Source organism: Brienomyrus brachyistius, chromosome 22 (assembly GCF_023856365.1).
Source record: "Brienomyrus brachyistius isolate T26 chromosome 22, BBRACH_0.4, whole genome shotgun sequence".
Lineage (NCBI taxonomy): Eukaryota > Metazoa > Chordata > Actinopteri > Osteoglossiformes > Mormyridae > Brienomyrus > Brienomyrus brachyistius.
Window position 1 is genome coordinate 15,606,056 of NC_064554.1, and position 14,969 is coordinate 15,621,024.

General features: G+C 42.4%; 1 protein-coding gene across 2 annotated transcripts; it reads left to right on the plus strand.

Moving 5' to 3' along the window:
* The first annotated feature begins 386 nt into the window (after positions 1-386).
* LOC125718266 (alpha-N-acetylgalactosaminide alpha-2,6-sialyltransferase 2-like) lies at positions 387-14,698 on the plus strand. Of its 2 annotated transcripts, none has more exons than XM_048991967.1 (10): positions 387-530; positions 7,235-7,389; positions 9,084-9,216; positions 9,307-9,472; positions 9,956-10,130; positions 10,219-10,351; positions 11,037-11,140; positions 12,351-12,434; positions 12,986-13,085; positions 13,293-14,698. In XM_048991967.1, the coding sequence occupies exons 1-10, from the start codon at positions 423-425 to the stop codon at positions 13,476-13,478; spliced, it is 1,344 nt and encodes a 447-aa protein (XP_048847924.1). In that variant the 5' UTR covers positions 387-422; the 3' UTR covers positions 13,479-14,698. The 2 variants fall into 2 exon arrangements, with proteins under 2 accessions (XP_048847924.1, XP_048847925.1); XM_048991968.1 differs by lacking the exon at positions 387-530 and adding an exon at positions 831-1,126.
* The last annotated feature ends 271 nt before the right edge of the window (positions 14,699-14,969 follow it).

The window sequence follows — 14,969 nt, forward strand, 5'->3', positions numbered from 1 at the left end:
TCTCCGAGTAAACACAGCTCTCAAGTCTCAGGCATTTCAGACGCTCACACGCCACACTTTCTCATGTTGAGAAATGATTAAGTAAAGTGATGTGTTGTATAGAATCATTAGACGATGCGCAGGAATACTGAGGGGGTCGATAACTGTCCCGAGTTATACATCGTTAATAGCCACCCACCAGACAATCGGAAAATAGCTTTTATTGTTTCCCGGTAAATTCCAAAATAAGTTGGGTGTAATTCTGCTGTAAGTACGTTATTTATATGGATGCGTATATAAATGGAGTGCAGGGAAGATGCTATAGTTTGCAAGATCCGATGAATGGGGTAGTCAGGTCTCTCGCTCCAAACTTTTGATGAAACCCGAGAGCCTTGTAAACAGATGAAAGCCATGCCCTGTACTTTAAAAAAAACGTTTGCATCATGCTGTTTAAACACAGCTGTGACCTACATCAAGGGATTTCTGGGGAAAGCACTCCGAGCAGAGGGGTAGCATGCATGGTGGCGTGCAGGGATCCTGGCGTATGTCAGGTATGTCTGGACGGTATTGGAAATTGAGCTGTGGCCTTTAGACACATTTAACGTGTGCGTGCCGGAGTGTGATGGGGGTCTGTATCTTGGTCTATATCAGTATAAGTTCTTACCTGTGATGACGCCTTTTGTGCCATTTACGGGCATGACTGTGCTGTACTCGAGCAGTTGTGCAACGGTAGTAGTTCCGGTTTATTGCCTCAGAGAAGCACGCTACAGGTCTTACAAGTTTACCTCCCCCTCCCCTCCGCTTCCCCGCCCCCCCCCAGAATATTCCTGACATAAGACAGAAAGACAATGGTACGTCAGGTTTCTGAAAACATCCTCGGACCTTTCTGGTAGATTGGCAGCCGAGTACTCGGGGAATCCCTCGTGCGTTTGTTTGCGCCCGCCCTCTCTGCGCTTATTCTTGCCTGATCTCATACCCATCTAATTACTCACGGAGTTACCGATATATCTAGCAATATCTCCCTTTTGAGATCATTACCTTTCTGTTGCTTGGTGCGCCGGTGGTTTTCAGCGGCCACTGAGTACTCCGGCGGCCACAAAGGTGACGGGGGAAGGAAGTGTCACTCGGTGTTACGAAGTGTGAGCAGGTGAGATTGTTTTCTCGTCCCTCTTTTTTTGCGTGTGCAAGCTGGCTCGGTCTTCTCCAGGGACTTATCGTCTTTTTAAGCTCACAGGATGACTCGTTAATATGTATTATAACGTGGAACCTTCCCATAATAATTTAGAATAATTATCAGTATTAAAGAATCTTTATGCTCTTCTTCGTTAAACAAAGTATGTATTTTGTCATGTAAAAAAATCGCATATGTGTGTGTACATTAGTTCCCCAAGTCTAACAGATTTCAGGAATTTAATTGGCGATTTTAACGTGACGTAATCTGTGTTTGGGGAGACGCGCGCGCTTGGACACACACTGGATCTGATTTTATCTTACAGTTTTGTAACAGTAATATGGAAATATCTACCACCTGTATATCGGATGACATGCTTATCGCTAGCAGCCCGAGTCCTGTTGGAAATTGTCCTCCCCATCCCGGTACAAGCGATTTATTCATAAGGCCACTTAAAAAAAAAAAAATTGGTTCTCGTCCTTTTTTTTGGAGGGGGTGGGTCCGGCGGGAGGGATTTTTTTTTTATTTATTTTTTTTTTACAAATTTTGATTGACTGTTTGGACTTTCAAATATGTAAGAAAATACATATTTGAAAATACATACCGAAGAGAGCAGACCTACTTAGTACGCCTACTCAGTTCGTCGTTTGTTGCGTTTCAAATATATTAAATGTAAGAAAATACAAGAATGTAAATTCTTTGATCCATGTGTATCTCATAAATGCCTTCCCAACTATGGATTTGGATACTTTATGCTGATGTTTCATTCGTGAATATAAAAATGATACTATTTGAAACCAATATTCTGTTTGTCATTCCCATTCTAAATGAACAACCAAGATTTTAAAATATATATCTAGAAAGAAAGTGCATTAAAACATGTTAAAACACCAGGAATTTACAAAATACAGGAACCTGAATGGTTGAACAAGGAAATGCAACTCTACAAACAAGTACTTAAGAACATGTACCACATCACTTCCCCAGATTTAAATCTTTGCACCAGCCCATTTCAGGTAGAGACAAATTTAGATTCATGAAACCATTCCAAGACTAGGATTACACAATGTGGATCAATCGTCGATGTGGAATGCGCGTGAAATTCAAATTTCGTCATTCTTGGGCATTTTCCATGCGATTTTTACGAAATTAAAAAAAAAAAAAAAAAATTCGGGTCGGAGGCATTTCGGCGAGTTGGGCGGGGACGAGAACCTATTTTTTTTTTAAGTGGCCTAATATGATAGTCACCCACTTTGCTATCACTTTCAGTTAACCCATTACTACTATTTCTACGCTGAAATACCAAACTGTAGATTCTACTCCGAATAAGTTTTGACATGCTCTTTATTCCACTTGCGAATCCATTCTCGATGCTCTGTCTCTCTTAATGTGCGCCCGGAATGGTACGTCTCAGCCCTAGCTAGTGGACACAACCAGAAGACAAGCAAGCCTGTAGTAGAGTGGACAGAAAATGGGAGAAAAATTTAGGTTTCGGGTTTCATTTGAAATCCTGAAATGTACTTTCCAAAAGACCATGAAATCTGCCAGAGCAAGATTTTACTCAGGAGTGTTTGCAAAATATTTGAAACATTTTAATAATCCCCAAACAATAGTAAATCTGTGACATTGTGATGATTGGCTGTAATATATTATAATACCGAATCAGCTTTAATGAAAGTGACTAATGACATTCTGTTATCTGCAGGCAAAAATGATTGTGAAATACCAATGTGTTAGATCTCAGGGCTGCCTTTGACACTGTAGATCACTGAATTCTTCTAGAGTGGCTGGAACAATGTGTGGGTATTGAAGGCCCTACACTTAAACGGTTCTCTTTTTTTTAGAGAAGAGAACCTATTCAATAATAATAATAATAATAATATTAATCGATACTTTTATTGTCCCCATAGGGAAATTGTCTTTACGCCTCCCACAACTTGCTCTTTTTTCAGAAATTCAGGTTCTTTTAATCGGTCCCTCAGGTATGGTGTTCCACGAGGACCAGTGCTCAATTGTATTTTATTTTCATTTTATGTGTTACCCCGGAGGCACATTATTAAAAAGCACGGAGTGTCGTATCACTGTTACACCTCAGCCTGACAGGTCTGGTGCATCGAAATATTTCTTTGTCTAAATGACATCAAGCCGTGGATGCAAATACATTTTTGAAACTCAGTGAGAGTAAGACAAAGATTGTAATTTTTGGACCCCCTGAGGGTGTTGAAACTGTAACGGGTAATTGGGGCCCACTCTTTGGATACGCTAATCCGTATGCAAAGAATCGTGATGTTTAAACGACTCGTCTCAAGTTTGAGAAGCAAATAAATGCTGTGGTTAAGTCTTCCTTTTACTGTTTATTTAAGTAAGGCTAAGCCCATATTTTCCTTTAGAGATTTCGAGACCGTAATCCATCCTTTTGTTTCATCGCGTCTAGATTACTGTATCGGGCTCTATTGTGGGGTTAGTCAGTCTTCACTGTCTCGTCTCCAGCTGGCATAAAATGCTGTGACACATTTATTGACTAAGTCATGCCACATTACTCCCAGTTTAACTTCATTGCACTGGTTGCCAGTGAATTTTAGAATTGATTTAAAATTTGACTGTTTGTGTTTAAAGTGCTAAATGGGCTAACACCAGATTATCAGAGTGGCAAGTGGCCTTCTGACATGCTTCCCCCCCCAAAATGCCCTTTGTAGCGAAATTGGGAAACCCGCTTTCTCTGTTGTGGGTCACATAACGTGGAGCAACCAGCCACTACATGTTATAGCGGTGTCCTCAGTTGAGTGTTTTAAATCTAGATTGAAAACTTAGCCAATTGCTGAGTCTTTTAGAGGTTTTCAAAATCTTTATTTGTATTGTTGTACAGTAAAACCTCGGATTGTGAGCATAATTCGTTACGGAAACGTGCTCGTAATCCAAAGCAGTCGTATATCAAAGCAAATTTTCCCATTAGAAATAATGGAAACTCAGATTATTCGTTTCACGACCCAAAAATATTCATATAAAAATTATGAAGTAAAAATACATAAAACAAATTGACCTGCACGTTACCTTTGAAAAGAATCGTAGATGGTGTGAGGGAGACGAGAGAAGAGGGTTATTTTGTAGGACGACTTTCACTATAACTTACGGAATCACTGCTATCTGTTGGCTCACTGGAATCTTATTCTTTTTGTGCGACTTGCCTCCTCTTCGATTTCGCGGAAATGTGGACATTGCATTGTCATTCAACATTCATTGCTCGCACTGCTACGCCCTTATTCAGGTGGTGCTGTTCTACTAAGTTTTGACTATAAGAGCGAGGGATGCCGACTGAGACTGAGCATGGGAGACGATTACCCATAATCCCATTAGTGATGTGTCGGTCGCGAACGAAACGGCTCTCGGAGCCGGCTCCTGCCAGTGAGCCGGAGTCAGAGCCGCTTTTTTTCCATCCGCACGGATTGGTCAATTACACGATGCGTGTCTGCACTGAGCAGGAGGGAAAGGGGCGGTGCTACGGGGTGTGTTCGACTTAGGCTTTAAGTCATAACTCGTCTTGCTCTCGTGAGGTTTTTGTACCATGTGACATGGTCACGGATGGTGGTGACGTTTTGCAGCGCCGGCTGAAGTCGGACAAAAAAAATCTAACCATGATGCATTGCGTTGGGACCAGAATGCACTGCTTTAAGCCAGCGCTGGAAACGGCTGCGTGAAGTCGAACGCACCCATAGACAAATACAGCAATCGCAGGCACAGACAGAGAAACAGGGGGGAAGGAGACGCGCACGACAAAATGAGTGACTGTAAAATTTGGATACATTTCAATAGCATTGATAATACAAAGGCATAGTGTAGAGCTTGCAAGGTTAAAATCTCATATCGAACAGGCCCTACAAACAACCTGCATCGGCACATGAGAACTGTACATCCATCAGTGCAGTGGGAAGAAAAAAGGCAAGCAAGTGAACTTGCTACTAATGAAAGTCACAGTTTGTCTACTGCAACTGTTGAAAGTGCCAGTTTGTTAACGTCTACACCGTCATCCAGTACAGCACCACAACCACCTAGACCTACAACTAGAGCTCTATGAGACAGTTTGCGCAAACAGAACAGAACTGGCTAAAATAATTGCACGTGATTTCCAACCATAGTAATTCATTTCACTAATAATGTACATTAATCTGAAGAGCCACTTGGGAGCCGAAAGAGCCGACTCTTTTAAGGGAGCCGAGCCATAAGAGCCGGAAATCCCATCACTAAATCCTATAGCGAGACGATTACCCACAATCCCGCAGCGAGAGAGAGAAGAACCATCGGTTCAGTCGCAGTCACGTCACGCTCGGCAGACAAAGCATATACATAATACTCGTATTGCAAGACCTCGCTCGTTTATCAAGTTTTTAAAAAATTTGCTTGTCTTGCAAAACACTCGCAAACCAAGTTACTCGCAGCCCGAGATTTTACTGTATAACGTGTACAATCAGCATTCCTGCATTCGCGGTTCATGATTCGCAAATTCACAGATCTTCGAAAATTTCACTGGAATCGAACTTTTGCATCAACGATTCGGAGGACATAACACCTAATTGTCGGATAAGGAAATCACAATAAAAACTGTGCCTGTACACAAAAAAGGAGACTAACATTACTCAAGAATGAAGAAGTGTAGCACATATGTGGAGAATGCAAATACATTACATGCCATAAAGAGGAAGATATGCACTAGCCCTAAGTTATTGGGAATACTCAGACTGCCTATATTGTTGAATTGTCATGCAAACTATTTGCACATATTTATAATGTGTGCCGCTGTGAGGCATGTAGTTTTACACTTTTGTACTTATCCGCTGCGGCAGAACGTGGACCTGCTCAGGAGCGGTGGCCGGCTCGGACCAGGGGGGTTCCCTGAAGGGGGGGGGGGGGTACGGAGCATTTTTATGATCATGGTTTAATGCTAGTGGGGATGTTCTGGCATGTGTTTATGCGCACATTTTCAAAATTACACAGGTGACATTTTCAAGTATGTGGTGCGTAATTATCCACAGTGTAATGCTGCATACCTCAGAGGCTGGAAGAATAGAGCAGGAAATGAAGTCACACCCGATAACCGCGTTCCAGTACAGCAAGTCAGAAAGCAATTTAGCAGGAAGCTGTTTCAAAAAACAAGATTTCTTGCTTAGCTGGATAACTTGACAGATTTATCCCAGTTTTAATGGTCTTTATCTTCGTATTTGTATTTGGCTCAGTCTAACTTAAATCCGGCAAGTTATCCGGCTCAGCAAAAAATCTTGCTTTCTGAAATGGGCCCCAGTTCTCACCTGGTTAATTGTTAGTCATTCTTAGCCATATTGATTGATAACATCACATTACATGGTATTCTGCACATAAAACACTGTAGCGTCATGTTCACAGATAGCGGTTGGGCAGTACTTTGTGTCCGACATTTAATGAGCCACAAATAAGACGTAATCGCTAATAAACAGTATAAAACTACAGCTTTAACTTCTGTTGATAAATTCTGTTGTTAATAATCTAAAATTATAAGGTTTGGGCTGTGTAGGTTCCTCTGACTTTCCCAGTAGGAATTCTGACTTCAGGGACTTTCCAGCAGAGATTTCTGACTAGGAACTCAGAAGTTACAAGTTCAAATAGAATGCATCATAACATCCTCTTGGTGTCCAAAACGTATCAACCGCTGTCTGCCCTTAACGCCTAGTGAGTGTTCTATGTAGTGAACACTATATAGTGAGTGAGTGAACAAGAGGACATTTTACCTTGGTTTGGACAGTGAACAAGTACAGACTCCCCCTTAATCCAAGCAATAGAGATGACGGGAAGATGCCACAACTCAAAACTTTAGTGATTTTACTCTGACGCTGGAACTGTGGAACTGTGAAAAGTCATTTGGTGTGAGGCCAGTATCAGTGACCGAAAGATCTTCTGGAGGTTTAGCAATCTGATAGATGTTAAATGGCTGATTATGATTGTTTACAGATATGTCCAGTAAGATGTCAGTCTGTATCTTCACCACTCACCTCATTGTGACCTCTCTCTCTCTCTCTCTCTCTCTCTCTCTCTCTGCCTGCTGTCTGGCCACTCAAGACGTCCTGTACCTACAGGACAATGAAAACCATGCAATGGCGAGTGAGACACCTGTTATGTTTTCTGCTTATGTTCTTCTTCCTCGGCATCTACTTCCTGTCCACCAGTCCACAAGTCAGTGTTCCCAGCAGAATCCCCCACATATCCCTCGACAGGTAAGGTCACCACGCTTTGTCCAGATCAGTCCGATAGCTTCTGCTGTTGGGGATGAACTCTGTGGGGCATCTGGCTGTGTAATGATGTGTCCTTCATTAAATCTTTAGTTGAATAAGAGGGAACAAGATCTGTAACAAAAATAATAGATATGTTATCCAGTATAGTTTGGAACTGTCTCATGGGAGAGATGAATTTGAGAGCGAGAGAGAGAGAGAGAGAGTAGATGGATGAACAGGTGTATGTGGATTTATTTGCATTTTAATATTTTGTATTTATATAATTTCTTCTAAATTACTTTCTAATGTCAAAATTTCTATTACTGTGAATGGCTAAGCAAGTAAAAGATGGCACATTTCTATAATACTTTAAAGCAAGGTTTTTTTCTGTGTTTCACCATTTTAAAATAACAAAAAAGGAAAAGGGCCTGAAGCAGGTTTGGGCCGCCTGCTTAACCAGTGCTTAATAACACCCCATTTGACAAGTGTCACAGCTTGTAAATGTTTTTGTAGCCCAGCTAAGTTTTGCTGCTTGAGGGATATTTGCTTCTGGTTCTGTGAGGACCTTTGGGCTGTCATGCATGCGCTGTTTGTTTTAGATCTATCCATAGATTCTCAGTTTCGTTTAGGCCGGGGGGCTGTAAGGACCAGGCCAAAACCTTAAGCCTGTACCTCTTCAGGTAGTCCATTGTCACTGGTGGAAAAATTGCGCAATTCCATTACTTACATTTTAAGCATTGGAGTACTGTATTTACATACTTAAGAAGTGTTAAGAAGTACATTTTCTTTTTAATGTCGACGCATTGTTACATTGTTGCCACGATGCATTTTCAGAACCTAATGACTCTGAAACAACCTATTGAACTGACTGACTTACTCGTAAAACCTGTCCAATAAGAGAAACTCGTGGAATATGCTGTAATGCCTATGCAAACACAATTCATTTGACAAAAGGGAAACCATTGTCATTTTTTTTTTCTAAACACCCACACCCACAAAACAGCGTGGTCATTTTTTGACATAGCTTTGGCTGTGTGTGTGTGATCATATATATATTACATTGAGACATTTAGTGAAAACCTGTTGTCCCCATATCTTGTCTGGTCCCCATATCTCCTGAAATATTATAGCAATCCAGCGAGCAGTTCTTTCAGAAGGTTGTCTTAGTCTTCCAGACTTCAACTTGACCTCCACTGTTCCTGTTAACTGCTATTTCTTAATTACATTATGAACTGAGGAAATGGCTACCTGAAATCGCCTTGCTACCTTCTTGTATGTTTCTCCGGTTGTCTGGGCATCGACTGCTGCCATTTTCAGAGTGTTAAGCGGCTGGATAAGGATTCAGGAGTCGGAAGATTTACAAAGCATTGAAATTTGCATTGCCTGGCCTTTGCAGTTGTGATTGTGATCAAGCCGTAGTCTTAATGAGCCAATCTTAGGTCAGCCTGCATAAATACAAAGCCCGGGGGGGGGGGGGGGGGTATTTGGCAGACAGTGAAGTGTCCCCAGAATGGCGGTTCCACCTGTTGACTAGTTGTATGCAGTCACCTCGGTGTTCGTGCATCTAATTGTCTATGGTGTTTATGGCTGTTATGCAGCAATCTTGAGTCATTGTTTAATCAGTTACATGAATACAGTGTCCATGGAAACCTTGAAGCTCTTGACTGTCTGAAATCACGTCCTCCTTCTAACAACAGAATCAAGAGTGCCTTCAGAACAACTGAGATCCCGAAGATCTTACACCCACCCACGGCTCCTGCAGTAGTACGACCTACAGATCCTCCTTACATTGGTGACAAATATGCCCAGGAGGACTCATTCCCACAAAGGGTGAGATTTTGGGGGGAAAATGGATTAAAAAGGTGCACATCCACAAAAAATGTTTAATCGTAATTGTGTCCAAAACCCTCTTCTGCACAGGTCTGTCAGGATAGCATACGGCAGAGGGTTGCAGGGACGATTTTCGGGCCAAAGTTTCTGGACAGGATCCCTGTGTTGCAGTGGCAGAAGCACTTTTCCCCAGAAGAGTACCATCGCCTGCAGAAGTACCCTGGTTCACATGGGTGGGGGGAGGTTGACTACCAAAGTAAGAGAGGCTCTGTTTAACTGTGCATAATTTTGACCACTTGTTGCTTTTACTTGAAATAATACATGACCTTCAAAGTGTAAAATCTGTATTTTCCCAAGCATTGTAGCACAGTCAGTCTGGTAATAAGTAACTATATATGGTAATTATAGATTAAACTTCACATCCACACATACAATAAATAATTCATAGTTTTTTTACAATCATTCTTAATAATGTTCTATACGAGGGATCAGAATGCACAAACGTAAGGGTCATAAAATAAAGCATGTGCCTTGGAAATTTATAATTAATGTTTGCAAATCAATCAACCAACCCTCCCCCCCATATATGTCTGTATATGTCTCGAAGGAGAGTAAGACGGGATATGAAAAGTTAGCATTCGCGTATACCTGTTCTTGTGCAAATGGCAAGTGGAGTATCATTTCATTTAATTTCGTTTCGTAAAATTCTGGAATTTCTCTTCTGTCGCCTTCCACCCAGTCCTGGGTGCAGCCCTCTCTCTCCTCAACACCACGGCCAATGGGCTCATGTTCGACGACTGGGAGAGTCGGGCTAATGGCTCCTCCTGCATCCGCTGTGCAGTGGTGGGGAACGGGGGAATCCTTCGTGGCTCCAAGATGGGCCGCGAGATCGACCAGCACCACTACGTCTTCAGGTGAGGGACCACATGACGCCAGGATGTCCCGACTCCGCTAGAAGCTGCAAATGCATCATCAGAGAGAAACCGGGCGTCTCACCCCCAGGACAAACGCAGCGGTGATCCGGGGTTTTGAGGAGGATGTAGGATCACGCACTTCCATCTACACGTTCTCCGCCAATACCATGCGCAACTCCATCCTCACCACAGCGAACTATGAGGGCCCCCCTCAGTCCGAGGTGAGAACCCACTCGTTACCACTGCTGCTTCCTCCTATGTACTGACATATTGTGACACTCAATGTTTGATGTTCTACGGGTTCCTCAGATGAGGCCAACATTTGAAAACAATAGCTAGAAGAATAACGCACATTAGGTCTTATCGAGTTGTAGGTTTCCGGTAACTAGAAGGTCATTGCTTTAAGAGCAGATCTGGTATTACATCCTCGAGGAAGACACTTAACCTAAATTCTCAAAGATATAAACCAAGACAGCAGTTCTAATTAGGCATGTATATCTAATGATCAAAACTGAAAACTCAAAATAGCCAAAATAGATACAAAAGAAAAAATGTCCAGTTGGAATGGCAACAACTAATCTCTGTAACTCCGCCATGGCCATCCCAAGCCTGGAAGAGAAAGGAGTAGTACTAGGCAAGGGATGAGGTAACCCTCCCCATAATTCCTTGCTAACTGCAAATACATATGAGAGACACTCAGTAAATCTCAACCCCAGAAGAAGATGGACCTCCAGTGAGAGGACCTAGGATGCAGGCAGGGGACCAGAAGCATCTGCAAGCTTCTCAGCTGCCTACCATTCTTTCAACCAGTGCCAGACATGACACCCAACAATTTATGTCTGTCGATTTCCCCTTCTTGAACCATCACCTCTGTCTGGGAATTTCACACAGACCTCTCCTTGACAGGAAACCAGATATGTCTTTATACCAGACCATGACCGGGACTACCTGCTCTTGAAGGCTGCTGTGACACACACGCCTGTGGAGAAAGGGCGAGAACGTGGTGAAAAGTAAGGGGGCAACGACTAGGGGTGGGAGATATAACACAGTATCACATCATGATTTGTTTTTGTGGCAGGATCATGATTCTTTCTTTTGTTGGTATTTAAAACTTTTATTTTGCAAGTCACCTAACAGTACAACCAGGCTAATTCCCCTATTTTTAAAAATGTAGCCTAATAAGGTAATAAAACCTTCGGGTGTTTTTGTTTGAGGGTTAAAAAGGTTTGCCAGTAACAATTAACTGCATTATACATACCTGTAATGATCGGCGGTAGCAGGTGAGGCGCACGGACGGGGCGACGGGCAGAGAAGCAGACGAGCAGGCAAAAGTCGGGTAAAAGGGGATTTAATGGCCGAACGAGGACTGGGGAACATGGCACGCCGACTAACATCAATGACAGACAAAGGCATCAGGCAAGACGTGGACTTAAAAAGACAGGACTGGTTGAAAATAATCAGACACAGCTGGGCACGATCGGGAAAGCACACGTGGGTAATCAGGGGGGCGTGGCACACACGAGGATCGGACGAGCTGGGCGTGACAATACCTTCATAATGCATTATAATGAATTCATAAAGTATTATAAACATGGCTATAAATATTTATAAAAAGGCGTATTGTTCATTATGCATTATGAGTGCTCTCATCTATAATGCAGTATAAATATCTTCACAATGCATTCTTTATAATGCAGTTATTTGACTGCTTTAAGTAATGTTACCGGTTTGACTTGTTGCCATCTGGTATGCAAAACGTATCCTACCTGTTTGCGCCTTGTTGGTGTTGGATGATGCGAACAAGTTCCATATTACCGGTGTCATATTCGTTTTAGGGACCGACTCCTCCATGCCGTCTATACAGCTAAATGGGGAATGTGTCGCATGTTGGGACGAAAGGGAGAGTGGAAGAAATCCAAGGCTCTACCTACTGTTTGCTCTTACCCGTTTGTTAGTGTGCAGAAATGGATTTAGCTGACAAAACAAAGATGGGTGTATGACTCATAGAACTGCAAGTAATGGAGCGTGCACTGTAGGGAGATACTAAGGATATCTCTGTGAGGGCAGATTGTGGAGACATTTTAATCATTCGCGACCAGGATCTGGTAGAGGTCGAAGTTCAGGGGCTGTTGCGTTGGGTTGGGAGAATCAGGGCTGTAATTTAACCGTGTAGAGTCAGTTTGGGTTTGGGTCCATTGATCTGTTCTGCTTTCCTCTCAGAGCATCCAAATACTTTGGCCCCAACGTGACGGCAAGAAAGTTGAAAATGTATCACCCAGACTTCATCCGCTACCTGAGAAACAGGTGAGATTGAGCAAATTCCTCCAACCTGTTTGCAAATCAAGCAATTTTACGATTTAATCCTCCCAAAGAGTTAATCCATAATTTATCCCTTTTTTTGTTATAAAAAAAAAAAACAAGCTAATATGCTTTGGCTTGCAATTTGCGTTTTGATAAAGAATAATCAGTATTTTAGCCTCACACCTCCAGGCTTGGGGCTCAAATCCTTCACCCAGCTTGGCATGTGTGAGGTTTGTATGTTGTCTTCATGACGTGTGAGATCCACCAGGTCCTCTGGCTTGTCTTCTGTATGTGTGGGTGCCCTGTAATTTACTGCCATTCTTTACTGGATGTCCCCTGCTGGGATAGACGCCAGTCTAACCTGTGATCTTATACTGGATGATGGAAGGATGGATGGATTTTAATTTACTGAATTTTGAGGAAAAAAGGATGATGCGTGATCCTAATGGAGAAGATCAACAGCATGTTACCGTTGATACTGCGAGCAGGGTGTGCTGTTCGAGGGCTATAGCGCTAATCCCTTCTGGAACGCTGTGTTCTCCTGCACCTCCCAGGTATCTGCGTTCCCCGATCTTGAAGACCAGCTTCCGGGACTGGTTCCGGCCGTCCACCGGCGCCGTGATGCTACTGGCTGCCCTGCACACGTGCGATCAGGTAGAGATCGTCTGCCTCCCCTGCTAGACCTGCGCTGTCACTGATGCATCTGTTGCATGTGCAGGCCTTGGCTTTTCTCTCTTTCTCGGGTCTCATCCCCTAAGAGGAGAGCCCTGCCAGATTGCTTACGCATCCCCCAATAGGCTCTGGATGTTCAGAACGTGCAAATTAGATGCCAGTGACATCATGATTCTGTCATCACCCAAGGTCAGCGCCTACGGCTTCTTGACCCCCGACTACCAGAAGTACTCGAACCACTATTACGACCGGACCTTCCAGACTGTGCAGTTCTTCTCCAACCACGACTACCGCATGGAGCTGAAGCTCTGGCAGGAGCTGCATCAAAACAAACTCATTCGACTATACATGCGCCAGAGGACACCTGGGACATAGCACACAAGGAAGGAGAGAGCTGTTGATATGCCTCAGACATTCCAGACACACTTCCTGTGTTGTATTTTCCATTTTCTCCAGTTAAATGTGAGGAGTTTGTATTATAATGAATACTGTGGACACAGTAACTAAGGAGCCCTGGTTTTCCCCATTGGAAGGTGTCTCTTTGGGAACCCAGCCCTCTTCCTGGGAATTAATAACAAAATCGGACTTGCACCCTGTGATAACCCCCTTGTTTTTTTTTTTTAAATCTCATACACATTCCCTTTGGATGGTCACCTAACTGCCATCAGTTTTAGGGATCATAGAGATATTTCCCTTGAAATATATGAAATTTATAATTAACCAAAATTGGGTAGTTAAAATATCTTGTATAAAATGCATTCACAGAACATTCTGTGCACCTTCAAAAATCATTTATAGAACATTCATAAGCAGCATTTAAGAATACCGTAGAACATCCTAACATGTCCTAACAGCTTTAGTATACATTAATAACTTAACATTATATGATTATAAAATAATAATCTTTGTGATGTAAGCAATAATATACGAGAAGGAGTCTGGTTGTACTACAATATGTTACGGTTGTAATTTGGTCGTAGGCACAAGGCCTGTGGCACGACAACCGTATGACTTTGAGGATGTTATTGCCTTTATACAACAATTAATCAAGTAGCATTTTGAAGTTACCGCTGCTGTGCCACAGCAGATAGTATTTTGCTTGAATATTTATATAAACATTAATGGGTCTCTGCAGAAAAAATAGTTCCCACCGGCTAACTAATGGCTATTGCCAAGCAACACCAACATTCCAACGCAGCACAGCTCACTCGCTTCCGACTACTTTGCATCATTTAAATTTAACTAAGTAACTGTAAAGCGGAGTGATACATATGATGTGAAAAGTTAGGGTATGGTTACACTCTGATGACAGCACTCGTAGAATGCCGCTTATCCAATCAGATTTCTTTGCCGGAACTGACTGTTTGTATAATAATGTATACTGCAGCTGTTTGTTACGAAGTTAAGGCTTGCTTATGTGCTATTTAGGAATGTTCTATGGATGCATTACAAAGGTGCAATTAATGCAAAGTGTTACCAAACAGTTTAATATGCATTTCTTATATCCTTTCTAACTGTATGTGGCATTGATAAATGTGATTGAAGTATTGTTTATATGTAATTTATTTTCAAATAAAACCAGAAAATCTTTTTTATGTTTCTCATAGAGAAGAAGAAATATGGTTTGTTTACACAGCTGTTATACGTCTTAGGTACAGGGCGGACCTGGACGGAGGCCAAAAAATGTTTTTTTCTGGTGGTTAGCGGTTAGCCTCTGGCTAACAAGGTGACTCACCTCTGGGATCTGGGTTCAAGTCTCTACCAGGGTTCCACGTATATGGTGTTTTGCATGTTCTCCTTGTGTGTGTCATGGGATTTCCTTTGGGTACTCCAGTTGGGTACTCCCCCCCCCCCACTGTCCAACAA

What these genes read in the sequence shown, in the direction of transcription:
- LOC125718266 (XM_048991967.1), top strand. Translation starts at nt 423, where the DNA reads ATGCTGTTTAAACACAGCTGTGACCTACATCAAGGGATTTCTGGGGAA. An exon ending in GGGGGAGGTTGACTACCAAA is followed by an intron (nt 9,473 to 9,955) that starts GTAAGAGAGGCT and finishes CCTTCCACCCAG; the next exon opens with TCCTGGGTGCAGCCCTCTCT. An exon ending in AGGGCCCCCCTCAGTCCGAG is followed by an intron (nt 10,352 to 11,036) that starts GTGAGAACCCAC and finishes TCTCCTTGACAG; the next exon opens with GAAACCAGATATGTCTTTAT.